The sequence below is a fragment of the Gopherus evgoodei genome, chromosome 6 (genome assembly GCF_007399415.2).
Source record: "Gopherus evgoodei ecotype Sinaloan lineage chromosome 6, rGopEvg1_v1.p, whole genome shotgun sequence".
Taxonomy (NCBI): Eukaryota; Metazoa; Chordata; order Testudines; family Testudinidae; genus Gopherus; species Gopherus evgoodei.
The window spans coordinates 135,355,893-135,369,552 of NC_044327.1; the positions used below are offsets into that span (position 1 = coordinate 135,355,893).

General features: G+C 40.0%; 1 protein-coding gene across 4 annotated transcripts in view; it reads left to right on the forward strand.

Annotated features, from left to right (window-relative positions):
- UNC13B (unc-13 homolog B) overlaps window positions 1-13,660 on the forward strand; it is a 402,723-nt gene that overhangs the window by 158,843 nt on the left and 230,220 nt on the right. For 2 of the 4 annotated variants that reach the window (XM_030566250.1, XM_030566253.1), the window contains 2 exons: window positions 872-997; window positions 12,345-12,680. In XM_030566250.1, the coding sequence (XP_030422110.1) occupies window positions 872-997; window positions 12,345-12,680 (462 nt within the window). The remainder of the gene's footprint in view (window positions 1-871; window positions 998-12,344; window positions 12,681-13,660) is intronic. The other 2 variants (XM_030566251.1, XM_030566252.1) reach the window with 1 other exon arrangement.

Below are 13,660 nucleotides of genomic sequence, written 5' to 3' on the forward strand. Positions count from 1 at the left end.
TGCAACCACTTTAAGAAGAAAAAACAATGACTGAGGTGGGTACAGACAGGTATTCCACAACCCATCCTCCATCCCCTCTCCATCAGTCTTAAACCAGCTTTTCCAGTGTGAAGGAACTAAGGGATGTCAGGGAGGTGCTGCTTTTATATAGCCTCAGGAGTGGTCATAAGGAGGCATAAGGTATGCGCACAGCCCTGATGGGTACTGGTGGTGAAAAATCTCTAGCACCGGTGCATTTGTGCGAACCCACCAGAGTGCAATACACTTCAGCACCCACATCTTGAACAACAGTTACAGAACAGGTAAGTCACTGTTTTTTTCAATTCTTAAATTTCATAAGTATATTGGACTGCGTGTAGGAAAACACTGAAGCCAAGGAAAATCGGTTAAAAGGACTTTAGCAGCCTGTTTAGGTCCAAAACTATCTTCATTAAAGGTGAGCTGAATCTCATTCAGCATCCTGTTCAATCTATCTAACCGCTCTTTTTGTGCCATGCAGGTCCCCATATTATCCAAGTGCCCTTGAGGATTTATTTCTAGATATCTATTGTTAAAACTTAAAACATCTGTAGAAATGCTGCATGGGATAGCTTTCCTTTTCATGACAGTAATTCGGATCCCCAATCAGGGTAATCATGGTCCTTTAAGATAAGGACATGGATTTTTATTTCCCTCTGCCTTGACCTGCCTAATATCTTTGTTTTGTTCTTTTTTTAGACTAGCCCATGTTTTAGTCCCAATAGCCGATGTGACTCTGGAGTACCAGACTTCCTATCTGTGGGTTTTTTAGTTGGAATTTTATTTGCAATATTAAGTTTGGAATCAATATGTAACTATCTGTCTCCCTGCTCTTACTCTATTTACTTTCAAGGCGATATGATAGCATAGATTCCACTGTGAGTGGCCGATCTGACCTAGAATCTGCATCTGAGTCTAGTCAAATGACAAGCTGCCAGTACTCGCTAGAAAGCAGGCAGTCTCTAGATTTGTCCGATAGGTGGGTTAACCTCTTTACAGCTAGATGTTTGTCTAATCTCCTTGATGTTGCTGTTGTGATGTCATCTTGTGATATACTTCAGCTGACTTTCATTGTTTGCATGCTTTCACTGTATTTCCAAGCTGTGGTAGCTTAATGGTGGGCTGATGTCGTTACTTATTTCCATTCCAGGTGTTGTACTTAAGTTTTGCTTTTTAGTGAAATGTAACATTTTATAAAGTAGGGGGCAAACTCTTAATTGAATACATTTCTCACATCAGAACAGGTCTGTTCCTTTGATGCCTAACTGTTCTGATTACTGTAGACTCTACAGTCTTTCTTCACACATTCACGTTGCTTCCACTACATTCAATTGTGACTTGTGCGCACTGGATACAAGGGCTGGGTCTGGCCCTAGGAGGCATCCTAATTTGATGGTAGCTGTGTAAAATGACTTATTCTCATTACTGTCTTTAAATGTCAGTTATAAAAAATTACAGTAGCTGTTTTCACAAAACAGAATTCATTTTAAAGTAATGAGCACTTTTCAGATTAACATAAACTTGCCTAATGTTAACAAAATAGGCAGTCCTTGATATTAGAGTGAAAATGCAATTAACTGTTCTAGCATTCCTTAAATTATAACACCATAATCTCAAAACACCAACGTTTATCTGAAGTTGCATTATTATAATCTTTCACTGATAACTGTTCTACTTCAGCTATTCCTTAATTTTTGTAGAAGATGTGTCATAATTGTTATGGAAGTTTTTGACCCTGCAGACTATTATGGTAATGTTTGATCCCTTGATTTAAGAAAGGTTATATGTTCTTTTAGTAGATGATCACCTTTCAGTATCTACCCCGTTTGAATGTGTTGCGTGTTTATATTTCTTTTGTTAATGCATTTAATTCACTATTCTTCTGATCTTATTTAAACTGTCCTTTGAAAAAATGTTTTTTTAACTTTCTTTCCTCCCCTTCACTCTTTCCTCCTCTTTTTTTTGCCTCCTCTCCCTTTTTATTTTTGTCTTTCATTTATCAGCCAAGGATCTCTAGTTACAAGTGAAAAGGTCAGGATCATTCCATTTGATTCTGAAGTTGGAGAAGAAGAGTGGGAGAGTAACTATGAGGAGTTAGGAAAACTGCTAATAGAGGAATTCCTAGAAAAAAGTAATAGAAATAGAAATTGTCAGGAAACAAATGTTAAGAAAACCCAAACGCTCTCAAAGAAGGAGACTTTCAACCGCCATGAAAGATTAAGATATTGCCAGAATGTGTGTGCAGAGTCAGGAACTTTAGACATTCCTAGATATCCTCAGGAATATGATACAATAGATAGGAGAAGAAAAAAGAAACTAAGATACAAAAATTTTGACAAGAGTGAACAAATAAGCTTACATTATAATGGAAGTCTACAATTTCCTGTGGAGAAAACAGTCTCTTTCAATGGTATAGCAACTAGGTCTGAACCTAGCAGTGTTTTCCCAGTATATGAAGGAACTGAAAAATATAACAGCGGCAGCATCGAAAATAAGGAGCAGATTCCTGATTATCCAATGTTGCGTCCGTACAAAAATGGCCTAATGGTTAAAAGTGGCAAGTGGACCAACAAGCAGCTGGCAAACCATAACTGTGATGGCTCAGTTCACTTTGGCAGTGAAGAAGTAACAAATGCAGAACAGCCAGTCATTACTTTTGTGCCATTAGATGACCTGGAAGAATTTGACAGCAGTGCTTCTGAGGAGCTTCAGTATTCACCTGTTTCAGATGATGAAATGGAAGAATTAGCAATACTTTCACAAACATGGTGCAAATCAAATGTTTGTCATCTTGACCGTTTCACAGATAATTTTTCTGCAAATTCAGTATCTCAGTTGCAAAAGGCTAACTCTGACAAAAAACATCGGATTAGAGGAGGCAAGTATGGCTATCCAGTGCAAGACTTGACTCTTTCTCCAGTTGAGGAACCAAGTGAGGAATATGTTGATGCGATGGATGAACTGCAATGTCTGGTAGAAACTGTATCTGAATACTTGGCTGAAAAGGAGGAAGAGATTAGCAAATTTGGTACTCTCCCAAAAGTGAAAAAAAATTCTTTGTCTCTCTCTCTCATGCAGGATAATGCTGATAATTCAATGGAGAAATATGTACACCCTGATCAGGCAAAACCTACTCTGATGGAGAACAAAGAGAACAGCAAAGGCAAATCTGAATCTCTCCCAGACTTGTCAGGTGTAGAGAACACTGTAAATTCCTTGTTCAGTTCTTTCACTGAGAAGGTAAGCTCAAGCACAAAGCACCTCACAACCTCTGTTGAAAAGCTTGTGTCTTCAGCACCAGAGAAATCAGAAACTCGAAACCAATCTGCAGGTGGAATCTCAAAGATATTCTCTAGCAAACCTAAATCCGAGCATTTAGCCCCAGAAGTGAAAGTGGAAATCAAGGATGATATAAAAGCTTCCATACATTCATTATTACCATCCCAGACAAGCAGTGACAAAGGGATGCGTGATGCAAACTTCAATAATGCAGAAGCCACTAAGAGAGACAATATAGCTTCTACAGCTCCTTGTCTTCAGGAGTCATCAGAAAATACCACCACAAGCCAGCAGCCTTCACCTCAGAATCAAAATTCAGTTATGAATTCAGTTTTAGGTATGTTTAATCCTTTAAAAATCTTGACTGAAAAAGAGGTACCGAAAAAAGTAAATATAAAAGAGGAAAAAACCAAGGAAGGAGGACATCTCATAAGTTCTTGTGAGACAAACAAAAGCGAGAAATCCTCTGAAGAGAACACAATCACCAGTGTTGTTTCTGAAACTAACCAAAATAGAACTAAAAGTGAGGCAGAAGATAACACAAGCAGCAATTCTATGTCCTCAATCTTTGGTAAACTTACAAACTCAGTCAGTTCCTTTAGCTTGAAAGCCAATGTTGAGGGTCTAGTAATACCCAAGCAGCAGGGTGGGCCACAGAAGTCTTCAGATGTTCATCACGTGGCACATCAGCCAGACATAATTGTAGAAGAGTGCATAAACATTTCAGGAAATCATTGTCCTACAGGTCATAAATTGGAAAACAGGAAGAGTGTCAGTAAAGTGGAGGTTCATTCACAACCTCCAGAGCACAGTATAACACCTGATAACTTTTTCAGTCCGCTCAAAAAATCCTTCAGCCAATTATTGCTTCCTTCTGCTGAATCTGTGCAAAAAGAAACCTCAGCTGGAGTCTCAAAAGGCCACAGAGCTGAAGATAATATAAGACAAAACAGTTCCACAGGTGAACGTTCCTTCCCATTTACTGGTAAACTACAGATTCCTTTTTTTAGTGGCTTTGGTTTTTCAGATAAGCAGCAGAATACAAAAGAGAGAGGAAGTATCTTGCCTTCTTTGTTTAAATTTGCTTCTGCAGAAAACGTCGTAGCCTCAAAAAATCAAACCAGTCAGAGTTTTAGTGACATAACTTCAGCGGTTAAAGATGAACACAAAAGTAGTTATTCAGGAAATGCCAAATTTTGCTCATTAAAGTCTACTTCAGTTCCAAATATACCAAATAATAAAGAGGAGCCTGTAAGAATAAAAAACACTCATAAGGAAAATAATACACATGCACAAGAAAATGGAAATCAAGAAAGTGCCTCAGCCACCTTTAAAGTTACACATACACAGTGTAGATCTGTGAATGGTCATGAAGAAAGTAGAAATATAAAACAGGATATGATGACAGCAGGACTAAACACAACAGATATAAAATCCATGTCTTCTGGTGAAGTGAGAGACCTTAAAAGTATGGATGATACAAAGAAAAAGAACACACAACAAGGTTTGCTTTCAGGGCGCTTTTGGTTTTCTTCTTCTGAAAACACTCCCAATGGGCAAGAGTTGAATGTTAAAAATGAAAGTGAGAAACAGAAAAACAGTTCACCTGGGTTATTTTCTGGGATATTTAAATTTGCTTCAGGTGAAGATATGTCTGACTGTAAGCAAGATGAGATGAAATCAAATTCACTAGGCCTCGTGAAGTTTTTTGGTAGAAATGAGGAGTCTAACTTAAAAAAACAGTCCAGTAGCTCAGACATAACTTCTGATGCTCAAGGAATCCCTGTGGAAAAACAAGAAACTTCCAGCTTTTTAAGAAGTTTCATATTCAAACCAAAAGAGAAACTGCATGATATGAAAGTGACTGAATCTTCCAAAACTAGTGACCATTTACCCAACATAATAGTAAACAAAACAGAGGAACAACATATTCCCTACTATGGGCCCTCTGCATCTCAGAATGAGCTGTGTTCGGTACAAGATTTATCTGGGAAATCTACAATTGGCAGGCAAGTCTCTAACCAAGATATAGAATTTAAAATGTGTCAGACTTTCTTAAATGAAGGATCCAATGAATTTCTTAACTTTTCTTTGTTGGATGGTAAAGCCCATAACACATCGAAGCAGTATCCAACTTTTGAAGAAACAAATCATTCTAGCTTTGAATGGGAGTATGACATGGGAGAATTTCCTGCAAACACTCAGGAAGTAGCATTGCCAATTTATTATGTCTTAAACCAGAACTTTGATGTACCTACTGAGTTTTTGGACTGGCCTGTATCAAATGACACAGTCATGAATCTGTGTAAAAAGGATGGAAATGCAAATGTTATCGACTGGAGAATAAATGCAAATTGTGAAAGACAGAGTATAGATTTAAGTCTGTCATATGAATCCTTTGATCAGTTAGTGTTTCAAGAAGTCTGTTCAGAAGAAAATGATATGCGGGCAACTAGTTCTCTCAATGAAAATGGCAGTAATCTTCCACCTTTTGAAACAGACTGCAACTGCTCATTAGAAGAGTTGCCTATGGACTTAAGCTACTCATCTGGTTGTGATGGAACTATGTGGACTTTAATTGACCAAGAGTCTATAAGTATGGATGAAAGTTTTGTGTATTCAACATACAGTCAGGAGTACGAGCACTGGCTGACACTGCTTGAGCATGGTGTATGGTGGCCATCAGAAGATGGTGAGTGTGGATACTACATGTATAGTGATGGTCAGTATGTCTATTCACTGCTCACTGATCCTACCGGACAGTATGTTTATGTATGTGCACCTGAAATGTACTCGCATCAAGAATATTGGAACTATAACTTTCAGGTGGATTCAATTCCAAGGGCAGTGTTGGAAGATAACATGATTGCTGTTTGTGGTTTCAAAGTCCCTCTTGGCAATGAAGATGAACTATTGTGGTTTGCTGAAGAGGAGCAGCTAGATAATTACCTTATAAATAGGCCTCTTGATTTGTCTGTAGCTTTGCAAAGAAGTGATCAGCTAATGAACATGAATTTGGAGACATTTTCACAAATGTTTGATGAGTCTGTTTATTACCAAAGAGAGCAGCCATTAGATTTTTCAGATTATAAACTTCAAAAACTCAAAGTAGATTTTAGGCTTGAAAAGGAAAGTGGGGGGTATTCAGAAGAACCTCCACTAACCCTTGATCTTAGAACACATTCCAAAGTGACTTCTAGCTGGATATTAAATAAAGAGTTTGACATCAAGCAAACAGACAAAACCATTCCTTTAACAACTTTGGATAGTGGATCATTAGGATTTTTTGGCTTCAATCTGTTTCGGTCCTCTCATAAAACAGATGAATCTTCTGCATCTGCTGAAAGTTGGACAGAAGTCAAACAGAGTGCAGAAGATAAAAAAACACCAGTGAACAAAGTCACATCTTTATTTTCTGCTTTGGGTGGTCTAATGGGAAAGGGTTCGGGTTCTGACGTTAATGAGTCTTTGGCGGATTCTACCATGAAGACAACAGGTACACAGTCAAAATTATCTGGGCATAAACATGATGTTCTGTCATTAACATCAAAATTAGGGGAAGACACCCGAACTGGGCAAAAGACTCCTGCTGAGCCTGAATTAGGGGGAAATGGTGCAACGGAATTTCATAAACAAGAATCTTTGAGAAATGAAAAGCATAAATTTTATCAGACTAAAACCATCCATATGAAAAAACAAGGATTAACCCAAACTATGCCTGATAGCAAGGCAAATAGAGCAGCTAAAACCATTAAGACAAGTCCAGTTTCAAGTCATCTTGGAACCCAAGTAAGCGGTGAGGAGAACAAGAAACCTCAGCCAAATCGGAACCAGTCATCCACGGAGCCAGAGGAAACTATATTTAAAAGTGCTCTGAAACTTTTTAGTTTAGGAGAAGATTCTTCTGCAAGTTCAACATCTGAAAAAAATCCAGCTTCTGGATTTTTTGATTTCTTTAAAACACAAGTAAACAAAGGGCCGCAGCCATCATCAAATCTGGAAAAAAATGAAAACGATAATGAAACCCCTCAGGAGAGAAAGGAGACTTCAGGTATTTCATCATTGTTTGGTTCCCTGGGGGATATCTTCAAAGGAGATGCAGTCTCTTCTCAACAATTGGCAAATGCCACTGTTTTACCAAAGACCGATAGCAGTGTTTCAGTTGAGTTCAGAGAAAAATTTGAAAAGTCAGGCAGCCAGCATAGTAATATGCAATCCCTTTCTTCTGCCATTGTCGGAGACATTAGAACAGAAGCTCTGAACAAGCAGACCTTGCCTAGTCGTAGTATACAAATGGAGCACCCAAACACAAAGGTAGAAGAGGAGAACGATAGCAAGAACTCTGGAAATGCATTATACAAGCCAGTACACACTGGTCAACTGAGAGAGCCCCTAGTGCAACACAGTAGTGCATCAGTGGTTATGCAAAAGCAACAAGGAGATAAGCTTATGGGTGTCATACCTGATAAAATGAAACCAAGTAAGCCAGATCAGACATCTAGAGAGTCAGGGTTTAGTTTGCCTTTCAGTTTTTCAAATGCCACTGCTTCAAAACCACAGCCAGCACAACCACTCAGCAGGAGTATATTCTCATTCTTTAGTGGATCAGAGACCCCTGCATCTTCAGCATCTGTTGCTAATCTTCCTAATGCTAAGCAGCTAGAAACAGAAGGGCTATTTAAGCTTCCCTCCTTCTTTTCGACTGGTCCGACTGTCAAGAAAAGTGTGCCTCAAAGTAGCTCCAGCTTTAGTTTCTTCAATCTGACATCTTTTTTGGATGAAAAGCCACAAACTCCTCCAGAGAAGGAAAACATTGCAAAACATGCTCAGCAAGCAAACTCTAAGCCATTTATGAAGCAAAGCATGTCCGTTGACTGTAGTATCAGAGTTACCAGACAATCAGGCTTGGACAGTAAAAAAGAGGCTCCTGGTATTGTGGAGCCAGTGATTGGCAAACAAGAGACATCGAACAACTTCCCCAGCAATGCAAATGAATTAAACGTTCCTGCAGAAGAGTGTTCAGTAGAAAGTGTCGCTGAAGTAAGCAAAGAGAATGGTGTAGAAAAGCCTTCACAGATTGATAGGAATGCCACAACAGAGGCAGTTTCTTCTGATCCTTGCCGTGAAGTTTCTAAGTTACAAGAGGACAGTGAGTCCTTTTCTCCAGCGTTTCAGGAGCCAAAAGAACATCTCCTAGACAGCACAGGAAAGGAAGAGTGTATTACACCTTCCTCAGCTAAGGAAGAGTTTTCATGTTCAAAAGGACAAACTTCTGGAAACAGGGGTGGCAGTTCAGTTTCAGATGAAAAAAACAATTTCACAAATTTAAATGACTTAAATGTTACCAACAGTGTGTCAAAGGAGGTCATCTCAGAAGAAAATTTGAATGTACCCAAGCATAAATTACCTGGGCACAAATTACCCGAGCCTACCTCTGGACTTGGATTAAAGCAGGCACAAGAGTCAAAGTCTTCCTCAGAGATGCCAGAAACACCTAATTTGCAAAACAAACTCAAGGAACCTGAGAGTGACAAATCAGTACTGGATTCTTCAGTGGAAATATTTTCAAGCTTCATGACAAAAGTGAAATCTCCTAGAAGTTTATCTGGCTTGTTCTCCCAGTCTCAAACTCCCGCTGCTCCTAGTGCTCAGAGGAAAAGCCCCTCCTTTTTTGGTCTCTCTTCTCTCCCAAGTGGGCCAGCTCCAACTTTCACAAATGATCTTTTTGGCATTTTTAAAAGTGCAAAGGAAACATCCAAAAAGGAGGCTTGTCTGAAACCCACTGCCAAACCTCAAGAAAGCAATAGGGCAAAAGACACCATAGGGTCAATTCCTATAAAAGATTCCAAAAAGCTAGAAGAAATATCTAGAGCTGAAGTGTCTGAAATAAAGACCAGCAGTTCTCTGAAGGAAACTTACACACCAGACTCAGAAGAGTACTCCCCAAAAGATTCTAGTGTGCCAATAGAAATTGGAGAAAATCAAAGACTTGAAACCAGCCAAGAGAAGTCTCAGCTAAATGCTTCAGAGATGTTGGTTCCAGGTGAAGATCAAGTGCCTGAAGTACTTCAGTTGAATGCTAATTTACAGCCCTCTGTAGAGTTGGGGAATGATGACCTGTGCCATTCAGACTTGGACAGTGCAGTCGGTCCAGAACAGACCATGACAACTGACCAGACAGATCTCAATTTGTGTCACTTAGATATGGGCACTACACATGTAACAGAAGAGCCACCAGCTCCCACTGAGGCAGATGTTTACTTCTCCCAGGCTGACCTTAATAGTGTACTTGAACTGGAACCCAGAGTTCTAACTGATGAGGCAGATTTAAATTTGTCCCAGTCAGATCAGAGTACTGCTCTTGAATCGGGACTAGTCATTCCAGGGGATCAGGCAGATATTAATGCCTATCATTCAGATGCGAATAGGACCCTTGAAATAGAAGCCAAAGCTCCAGCTGATGAGACCGCTGTTAATTTGTACCAGCCAGATGTGAATAAGACTCTTGAAATGGAACCAAACATTCCTGCAGAGCTGTCAGAGCGTTTAACAGTGAATGAAATGATTACAGGAGGAACTAGCCCCATATGTGATTTGAATAAACAGTATAAACCAAGTAATGTTCCTCTAGATGCAGGTAGTAGCAAATCTGTGTTTGAAATGCCAAGTATGCCTACTCTGGCAAAATTCAGTTTCATGTCATCTTGTATGGAGGGTGGAAAGCCATTTGGGTCCTTCTTCTCACAACAGCCACCTTCTGCAAGTAAAACTGCAGCAGAGCCAGGCCTCATGTCCAGTTTTAAGAAGTTTTCTTCAACTCTGTTTGAAGGAGGTAATGAAGAAAAAGTGAGTAAGACAGACAGTGTCCAAGGGGCAGTGTTTGGCAAGAAGCTAGATTTTTCATTTCCTTGGCAAAAAGACAACAAGGAGACCTCTGTCAAAAGGGAACCGAATGTGCTGCCGCAGCTTTCATCAAAATCAGATGTAAAGGGGCTGGAAACAGTCAGTGCAGATGATCCAAATACTGAATCAGGTTTGTCTAGTGAGCAGCCTGACATGGTGAATGCTGAACTTTCCGAAGATGCATCTGGAACCAGCACTGTTGATGTGTCCAGCAAGAAGTTAAAAGACAGAGTTGCCAAAGAATCTGAAGATCAACAAAGCACAGTTTCCAATAAACTGTCTCGTCGTCCTTCTCTGGAAGAATCACCAGGAGAGTTACCACATCAGCAGGTTGAGTCTGAACAGGAGGATCTTGTTTCTTGTCCTGACACAGTAGCACTTTATCCTGGATCACAAGCAGCAGATCTGAATAGCATGGAACCATCAAATAAGAAAAGGCCAGTTACAAAAGCAGCATAATAAATGGTGTCAAGCAAATGGCCATTTATAATGCAAATGCTCTCTAGCAGTAGATATCAAACTTTGTGTTACTGTGCGTAGCTCAATCTCATCTCTATTTATGATCAGTTGTTTGTAGCATTACCTGTAGCTGACATTAGCGAATATTGTTGTGTAGTCACTAGATTAAACACTAAATCCTTGTATCATTTTTCTCAACTTCCTCTGCTCTCCTTTGTTTTGTAATTAGCTTGCGTATGTGCTCCTTTTGTGTTCTGTCTCAGTGAATGAGTTGTTTTGAGTGTTACTTTCATTAGCCTTTCACAACTTAATTCTTTCCGTGATAAAAGTCGGGTTTTGCTTACTTGTTTAGTGATTGTATTCACTGAAAAAACATTTGTAACACTAGATAATACTGTGTGGTGCCCAGAAAATGAGGTTATTTATAAAATAATATTCAGACTTTAAATTGTTGAAGCTGAATTTGCCATTGTACTAATTATTACAGAAATATTTAGAATGCTTTCCAATTTTTCAGGCTTTTTAACATTTCCAAAGGTGGCAATGAAGGTATTACAGGTTAAACTGTAAGGTTGTGATTCATTAAAATCTCCACAAAATCTGCATACTTCAAGCAATGTAGGATGCTACCGAGTAAGGTTTGCAGTGGTTCACGAACCCCTATTTTGTCCTATGTATATTACAAATTATAATTGCCTCAGTCTCTCACATGGTGGAGATTTGCTGAACTCCCATTGGTGGGCAGTGAAAGGGAAGCTTGCTCTCCCATATGTCCCTATTGTTAACTATACTATGAACAGAGGAAATCAGACTCCAGGGCTGCCAATCCAGCACCAAATGCAATTAAAAAATGTAACATGAGAGAAGCACACATAGTGCTTTAATTCCAATTGACCGTCATTCATGAATCAAAATCTATTCTTAAAGTGCCTGTAACTGATGCATTGCTCGTGCGCATCAAGGTCAAAACATTATCCCTCCATATTAGGCGATTGAAAGTATTATACATATATACACGAGTAAAATGTTTTAGAAATGGTTTCTGAGGGAAATCTGAACATGGAATTTCCTGACTCTGCATGTGAAATTTCCATTCCAAGATGTCCTCATTTTTATGTGCGGTTTTTATATGGAATCATTGCTTTCCAAAGAGTTCAGTAGGACTAAGATGGATGCACTCTTTTTGCTAAGAAATATCCATCTTTCTGGTCACAGATTCTGGCAGCAGTACAATTTATGAGGCGGAAGTAGAGAGCATCTAAAATAGTGGAAGATAAGCATCTTCCTTTCTGATTCCCATGTGCACATTTCTACTCTTCTGTGTTGATCAGAATACCTTCATTGTTAACCCTGGCTGAATTTCTTTAGAAGAGGGGAATAGTATAGTGCTGGTATGATCACTGTTACAAATTTGGTTAGTGAACCACTAGGCACTGCATTTCTGTTTCTCTTGCTATTGAATCTACAGTAGGTTTATGCTCAATTTCTGATTAGTTCAGGGATTACAATGGTTAGATACCATGAATTGATAATACACTTCTAGCAAGCCAGAATATAGCCAAGCTTCGCACTACATTTATAGTCTTATAGTTTCCGTGCAGATTTAGTCACTAAACTTGCTGTTTGTTGCATGTTTCCTCCCTGCTACTGACTTTGGACTTGCTTATCTCTTACTCCCCCCCCAGTCCTGCTGGAAGTAGCAGATATGGCTCCTCATGTAACGTCAGTCAGGGGAGCTCTCAGCTGAGTGAGCTGGACCATTACCATGAAAGCATCCATGGGTCTGAGCAAGAGGATGAACACCGGGAAGAGGAATCCAATCATTCCTGTCACAGTTCTGGCAGCTATCAGAAGGATGGCCAGGAGTGGCGCAGTGAGCTGGAGGAACACCCTGAGCATCACAGCGAAACAGAGAAGGAAAAGGTCTGTGTGAGAGAGGAGACAGCTCAAGATCATTCTGCATCCAGATTAACCCCACAACTTGAGAAGCCCAAGGATATCCCTGCAGGGCGGCCAGAGAGGTAAGTAAAGTGTACAGAATGTCAGTGTAAAGTCATGGAGATGTTGTAACTTACAGTGTAATCATACACACTGACATTCCCCTTTCCCCGGGGGTGCTTGGCCCATGCTCTTTCCCAGGCCCTGCCCCCACTCCACCCCTTCCCCCAAGGCCATACCCCTGTCCCTCCCCTGAGTGTGCCCCTACCTCATTCCTTCTTCCCAGCGCCCTCCTGCATGCTGCTAAACAGCTGATCCACAGCGGGTGGAAAGTGCTGGGAGAGAGGAGGAGGCGCTGATGAGCGGGGCTGTGGGGGGAGGGAGGGCTGCCAGTGGGTGCTGAGCACCCACTAATTTTTTCCCCTGGATTCTCCAGCCCTGGTACATCCATGGAGTCAGTGCCTATGAGTGAAATGCTCATTTTACTGTTGACATTGATATTGTCTGGTTAACCCCAAAGTTGGAAGCGAGTCTGTGATATCCCCATCTTAAACTCTTCCCAAACAAATTGGTTGATCATATTAACATGCTGTATTCTGATAAATATCTTTATACTCAGTGACAGATGTTTGGGAAACTTAAACTGTATTTACTAGATAGCTGAGCTGCAAGCACCCTCCTTCAGTGACCTAGCAACTCATCTGCAATATTTTTTTCCTCCATTCTTGATGAGGGATATATGAGGCAGGCCTGGAGTGGCTGGATTGCTCATGATTGGAAAAGCTACGCGCTTATCTCCATATAAGCAAACCCAACCTGTTTAGTGGCAGTGAACTTTGTGACAGGACACATGTCATCCATCCAAACCTGAAAGGAATGGAAATAAGAAGTTAAGTCATTTTTCCTCACCTTCATATTTCATTCAACACTACCAATATCATGCTCCCTAAAACTTTCACTCTCATCTCCAACAGATACCAAAAAGCTATATATCAGCTTCATCAAACTTGCACTCTAACACAGAACCTTACCAGTTACCTCAGGGTGTTATACCAATTGTTCA